This window comes from Mauremys reevesii, linkage group 18, assembly GCF_016161935.1.
Source record: "Mauremys reevesii isolate NIE-2019 linkage group 18, ASM1616193v1, whole genome shotgun sequence".
In the NCBI taxonomy this organism is placed as follows: Eukaryota; Metazoa; Chordata; order Testudines; family Geoemydidae; genus Mauremys; species Mauremys reevesii.
This window is the reverse complement of record NC_052640.1, coordinates 2830631-2837715: the sequence shown is the minus strand read 5'-3', so window position 1 is coordinate 2837715 and position 7085 is coordinate 2830631. Positions and strand designations below refer to the sequence as shown.

The following is a 7085-nucleotide window of genomic DNA, read 5'->3' as shown; positions in this document are numbered from 1 at the left end:
CAGACCTAATGGGATATTGACATCACAATGGACTGTGACACAACCTGAGCTGCTGGCTTCCTAGCCCGCAATTGCAGGAAAAGGAGATGTTTAGTCAGATTGTGTGTTAGGCCCTAATCCTGCAATCTGAGGTATGGGGGTGAATCCTGCCCCCTTGCAGAGCCCCAGTGAAATCAATCTATTGTGGTGATAGTATTTCATCCCTTTTTACGACTTTCAGCAAAATCCTGGGTGGTCAAGACTTGATATTCCTGATACTTCTAAGGAAAAACAAAACAAAACAAAAATCATTTGTGACTGATGGAAAACTTTATAAATCACTCTTTACTCATTATAAACTAAGGAGCAGTAAAGAACACACTTTTAATGTTTTCTTTTGGTATTTGCATAATCCGTATTAATACAAAAATTCTAAATGTAAATAATGACTTTAATTTCTTGACTTGTGTTAAAAACTTAATCCTAATGTATTAGTCTAGTTTTCCCTCTGTCTTTCATAGTAAATTTGACTGTGTTTTATTTAGCTGGCAGCAGATGAAGTAATCAGACAGTAGATCCTATCATTCCACAATCTATCCATATATACACCGTAAAAGAGTATTTTCTGCATCCAGAATGCAGTAAACGAAGCCAAGTGTTGAGAAAGTCCAGGTCCAGATTTTTGCGTGAGCCACTGTTTTATCACCCAGGAGAGGAAGTCACTCACATCACAGTTTTTCTGTTAATAGAAATACAGCCCTAGCGCCGCCGCAGCTGTAGTGCTGTCAGCGAAGAGGAGGGGGGGGGGGAGAGAAAACAAGAGCTACAGAAGCAGCCGATTAAAGAACCCGCCCCCCCAGCCCCGCACCCTGCGGAAAGACACTTTGCAATATGCCGTGGTGGGGGATCAGCTGCTGGCAGAGACGATCTCAGCGCGGAGAAACAGCTGCTGCAGCAGCTCTGTCTGTATAACCGAGCAGGGGCTGCGGGAGGAGCAGAGCAGAGCAGCTACTTTTCTGGAGGAATTTTGTCCTTTTCTGGAGGGGTTGCTGCTCGGCACGACGCGGAGGGCTGGTGCTGGCGCTGCTGCGGGCTGCCCGCCCGCCCGCCTGTCAAGCCCTGCGGCGAGGCGTCCCGGCTCGCTGCCCCTGCTCCGCTGGGACTCGCTTGTCCTGCCGGCTGCGATCCGGGGGTCCCCCGCTGCGCTTGGGGATCCGAGCTGCGCCTGCCCCCTGCCCGGGGGACGGGAAGGGACAGCCCGGCTCGTGGGGACAGGGACCGTTCCTGCCGCTCCTGCCCCAGGGACGAGCCCGGCTTGTTTTCTGGCGTGTCCCCCCCACGCCTGGGGCGCTGCGGCGGGGCGGGATGGGCGCAGGGGCAGGGCAGGAGCCCGTGGCGGGGCGCTAGGGAGAGGAGAGCGGCACCAGCGCCCGCCCCCCCGGACGAGGACAGCGGATGGCTCCGGGCAGCGCCTGAAGGGGGACCGCGGCCGGGGGACCGGTCCCGGGGCAGGGCGGCGACACGGCCCGAGGGCGCTGAGCGGGGCCGGGGAGCAGCGGAGCTCAGCCCGCTGTGGGGCGGGGGAGAGAGCCGGGGCCTGAGGGGCACCCGGGCCTGAGCCCCCCCCCCGCCCCGCGGCCCTTGGAGCCGGGGGGGCGAGTCCCCGCCGGGCTAGTGCCGGGGTCGCGGGTCGCTGCCCCCGGCGGCGCCTCCATCTGCAGCCCGGCGGCGCCGGCCGGCGGCGAGCGGGGAACATGGCGGACCTGGAGGCGGTGCTGGCCGATGTCAGCTACCTGATGGCGATGGAGAAGAGCAAGAGCACCCCGGCGGCGCGGGCCAGCAAGAAGATCAGCCTGCCGGAGCCCAGGTACCGGCCCCGCGCCCGGGTCCCCGGCAGTGCCCGGCCGGGACCCCCGCACCCCAGCCCGGGGACCCCCTACAGCCTGGCCGGGACCCCTCACACCCCCAGCCCGGGGACCCCCGGCCGAGACCCCCACCCCAGACCGGGGACCTCCTACAGCCCGGCCGGGACCCCCCACCCCATCGCGGGGACCCCCGGCAGGACCCCCTCACCCCAGACCGGGGACCCCTGGGTGAGACCCCGCACCCCAGACCGGAGACCCCCAGCGCGGGGACCCCCCGGCCGGGACCCCCCACCCCCAGCCCGGGGACCCCCCGGCTGAGACCCCCCGCACCCCCAGACCGGAGACCCTCTACAACCTGGCCAGGACCCCTGCCCCCCAGCCCGGGGAGCCCCTACAAACCGGCCGGGACCCCCCCTCGCACCTCCAGCCCGGGGACCCCCTACAGCCCAGCTGGGGCCCCGCCCACCCCCCGCCCGGGGACCCCTACAGCCCAGCTGGGACCCCCCTTCGCACCCCCAGTGCAGGGACCCCCCTGCTGAGACCCCCGCACCCCAGCCGGGGACCCCTACAGACTGGCCAGGAACCCCCCTCGCACCTCTAGCCCAGGGACCCCCCAGGCTGGGACCCCCCCGTGCTCCCCCCGCCCCGGGACCCCGACAGCAAGGCCGGGCCCGCCTGCACCCCCCGCCGGGGGACCTCCTACCCGGCCTGGACCCCCCACACCCCCAGCCCTGGGACCTCTCGGCTGGGACCCCCCACACCGCCAGCACGGCAATCCTCTACCGCCTGGCCGGACTCTCCCACAGCCCCAGCCCAGGGACCCCCCCATCCTCAGCATGGGGACCCCTTACCTCCTGGCTGGGACCCCCTGCACCCCCAGCCCTGGAACCTCCTGGCTTGACCCCCCTGGCTGTACACCCCCGCACCGCCAGCCCGGGGACCCACTACAGCCCCAGACTGGGGATCCCCTGCTACCCCCAGACTCGAACCACAGACCTCCTTACTGTCCAGCTGGACCCCCCTGCACCCCCAGAATGGAGACCTGCCCCCCCAGCCCTGGGGAGCTTCCCCAAGGCACTGGCTGGCCCCATCTGGTGCTGCTGGGTGGCTCTGCTTCTCATTCCTCCAGAGCCTGACAGCTCCTCAGCCAGGGGCCTATTTCTCAGGGACCTGCTACCCATCTCCTGTGCCTTGGTACCCCGAGCCAGCTGGTCTTGGGAAGCCCATGTGCTGGGACCCCAAGGCCACACAACCCATGCTGTGAGACCCCTGGCAACAGGGTCTTCTTAGACTAGAGTCTTCTAGGAGGATACTTGTTGAGTCCGCTCTCCTTGCTCCTCCCCAAGGGTATGCAGTTCTCCCCTTGTTCGCAGGCTCTCAGGGATCTTCTCCCAGCCCCAGCCTTGTGGTGAGCACATGTCATATGTGAGATAGGGGGTGGCATGTGCCATGGTCAGAGCCTAACCCAGATTTCAGGGATGGGGGCTGATGTACATCAAGGTGTAACTCAGCAGTGAGGTTGGAGGACTCATATCATGGTGTAACCCAACCTTAAGGTGTCAGGAGATGGTGGAGGGAGTGCAGGTACCAGCCATGTCAGAGTGCAAGAGTTTAACCCAGCCGTGCAAAAGTGCATATACATTTACCAGTCCATCCATAAAACCGGCTTGCCACTTTGACTGTGGCCTTAGCCTACTGGGATGATGGAAAAACAAAAAAAAAATGACATTTTACTTGCCCATCCAAAAAATAAAAAAAGAACACTGTAGGAGCTTGGGGTAATAGAGTTTTGCCAGGTAGTGTAACCCCAGTTACTGCAAATGGAGGGTATGGGTGGTGACAGGCATCCAGAGACCTAGCTACAGGGCATAGCGCCCTTTTAACTAAATAGCTAATCCTACATGCACACAATCCCACAGGGGGGATAAAAGCAGATAGTCTAATTTAAATGTTAAAAGGGCCATCATTATTATTACTGTTACCTTTTTACTGAGGAGTGATGAGACAAGATACAGTATTAATCTAGTTCTAGACAATCTAAGTAGGAAAATGTACACAGCTTGCATGCCAATTACGTTGTGCATGGAAGATGCGGACCTGGGGAGAACCATCTTAGATAGCTTTTGATGAATACAGCGTATGGTGAGATGTGAGTCCACTGATCATATATTAGAGTGAGACCTAAATAAAAAAGGAAACACAGATCTCTTATAGTGTGCCAAGTTGTTATACAATAACTCAGTACTGCTCTATTGTGATTATTATGATTAGTGAGTCTGGATTGAGGCATTTATTTAAAGCAATATCTGATCTGGGGGCATTTTTTGGCAAATATAAATATTCTCTTTCAAAAGAATTTTCTAGACATTTATTTGATTTCAGTATTTATGTAACTGGCTGAAAAACTAGTTGGTTGGCAATATTATACATTTTGGGTGTAATCTAATAAATTGATCCTCAAACTGTTGTGATCTGCAGAACCATTTTCTCGTGGTCCACAGAAATTTGAGAACAAAGCAGTGGAATGTGGGAGAGAAGCCTCTTAGGAAATAGTTCCCAGAATGAATATATTGTATAATTATTGAACTAATACAGAACCTGATCCTGCAATGAGCTCCACTTGTGTGAATGCAGATTTCACCATGATGGTTGCAGAATTAGGGCCATAGCTGTCCCCTCTCTATTTTCCTTTAATGGCAACACTAGATTTTCCTCTAAAACAAAATTCCCAAATTATGCATGCACTGTGGAATTCTCCTAAAATCTCTTGCTATTCTTAGCTATTCTTGTCTTAGTAGAGAGATTTTGTTTCTTGGCATGACCCCCCCCCCAAAAGTTCCCTCCTTTATTCTATGCATTATGCCACAAGTAAAGGTTTACCAGGCAAATTTTGGATGTATTGTAGTGTTCCTGACTATTATCTATGCCATGTGTAACTGCTGTGGTGTTCTGATTCCACATCCCTATCACTCTACATAGACTTATGAAGTATAACATAAATAACAGATTACTAGAACTCGCTTTTCCACATTTTTACACAGCTCTGTAGCTCCATGCTTTGAATTCTAAGTTTTGCTATGAGGATACCAAGCAGGGAAAACCCAAGAGGCTGAGAGACTGTAAGAACGATGGAATTAACAGGATACCAGTGGGAGTGGAAAAACCGCACAATAAAAAGCTTGCTATTCATTTTTAAAGTCCAGTAAACGTTTTCTTACTGGAGAGATTTAGGGGCACATTTTTCTCTTGGTGTATGTAAACACTAATAATAATTTAAAGTATTTGTATGCATCAAGGGTATTAACCAAACTCCTGGAGACCTTATTCAAAATGTTTGTAGTATTACATTCTTCCACATGATGGTTAATTACATTATTTTGTTCAGTGTCAACTCTCCGTGATGCTCTGTAGATATAATGGCATACATGATACATCTAATGATGGTGGAAGCTTGGCTGCTGATACATGTAGGAGAGAACATGATTGGGAGGCTTCATTGAATAAGTGTGTTTTAAGGAGATTATTCTTCTACTGCTGTTTGTATCATGGTAGAGTTTGGATGCTCCAGTCTGGATTGGGACCCTTTTGTGGCAAGTGCTGTACAAACTCCTAGGTAGACAAAGCCCTTGCCCTAAAGAGCTTGTAGCCTAGTGCTCTGATTCTGCAAAGAGTTAAGCATCTGACTTCAATGAGATTGCTCATGTGCATAGTCTTTGCAGAATTGGGTCCTAAATTGAAGCCAGGTGCAACAATGGAATTTAACAAACAGTAAGAGGGAAGCAGGGTGGGAGGATGAGGATAAAGTTACATGGTGATAGAGGTACTGAACAGCTTGGTTACAAATTATTTGTGCTGTTAAAATAAGCATCAGTAATCCTCAATTGAGCCATCCTGGTTTAAAGGAAATAAGCTAAAAGAGGTTGCAAGTTGCAGGTATAAATGATGGCATAGAAAAGGCACCAGAGTGGGACTGGGAATGTTTAAGAGACTTGGCAGGTGGGAAGAGGATGAAGAGGCATAGGTATAAACGAGAGCAGAGATTTAACTAAGGGTGCTTTAAATGATTGGGAACAAATTACCATCAGAACTTTTAACTGAAAACAGGGATTTCCTCATTCAATAGGAAATTTTGACAACTTTCCTGGTGTCAGATGTCTTCATAGTGAGCTCTGCAGTTTTTTAAGGTCCCTTCCATTAAAATGTACATGATATGCCAGGAGCATTTATAATCTTGTGTGTCACTGATACATTGGTAAAATTTTAAATAATATAAATCAGACAGTCAGATGCATGTCTGACACCCTACTTTACTGATAAACAGGGGTCCTAGTGTTCTGTGATAAAACCCCCAAAATTATCCAATAAAAAACATAAAAATCCATGTTTTTCTGCAAATAAAATGAAACTCTGAATTTTAGTTTTTCTAGCCACAATATATATAGGTGTCAGTCAAACACAATGTTTTATTGATATATTTACAATTTTAAAGCTGACAGCCGGAGCCTCGCTCATTATCCTGATTATCTGAATTTTTGATTGTCTGCTCTGGCTCCGGTCCCAATTAGATCAGATAATTGGGGTTCCATGGTATACGTTTTTATTTATTCACAAAGTGTAAAAACTAAAGATTATCCATAAAGATGCAAATTCCACGTTTTTCTGTGGCAAATGGATTCTATGATCCCTGCTGATAAATTAAGATCTTAATTTAAAAAGCCAGCTGAACAGAAAACTTTTCTTTACAGTACAATTTTGAGACCAAATATTTTCATGAATACATTTCTGATTTCTCTGGTTTTGTGATATAGTAATTTATCAAGCCAGTCAGAGCACAACTTTCAAATGTTAGGCTGCAAGCAACTGTTATTTTACTGCACATCTGTCTGTCATGGAGACTGACAATATCTACATCCTTAATCATTTGCTAGAACAGAAATAAGGTTTTTGGAATAGAACATTGACATGGGATAACTGGAACCCACTTTGAAAAAAAAAAAAAGGTTTTTGCCTCACTGCAATGTTCTTTTTTTAAAGCAATACATAATTGTGGTAGTTATCTGTAACAGGCAGCCATTGTCTTGTGACAGCATGCTATTCCACTGACATTATCTCGCTAAGAAATATTGCAAATGTTTTACTACTATATTGCAGTGTGTCATTTGAATGCAGCTGGTATACCTGTTGTCACAATCTTATTTTCCTCAAATAAAAGGGACACAAAATGAAGTGAGTTTATTGTAA

At 50.1% G+C, this 7085-nt stretch overlaps 1 protein-coding gene across 1 annotated transcript in view; it reads left to right on the top strand.

Moving 5' to 3' along the window:
* Positions 1-774: 774 nt before the first annotated feature.
* The window catches only part of GRK3 (G protein-coupled receptor kinase 3), a 121700-nt gene continuing 115389 nt past the window's right edge, over positions 775-7085 (top strand). Inside the window, exon 1 of the mRNA XM_039505208.1 lies at positions 775-1846. Within this exon, the coding sequence (XP_039361142.1) occupies positions 1734-1846 (113 nt within the window). The 5' untranslated portion in view covers positions 775-1733. The remainder of the gene's footprint in view (positions 1847-7085) is intronic.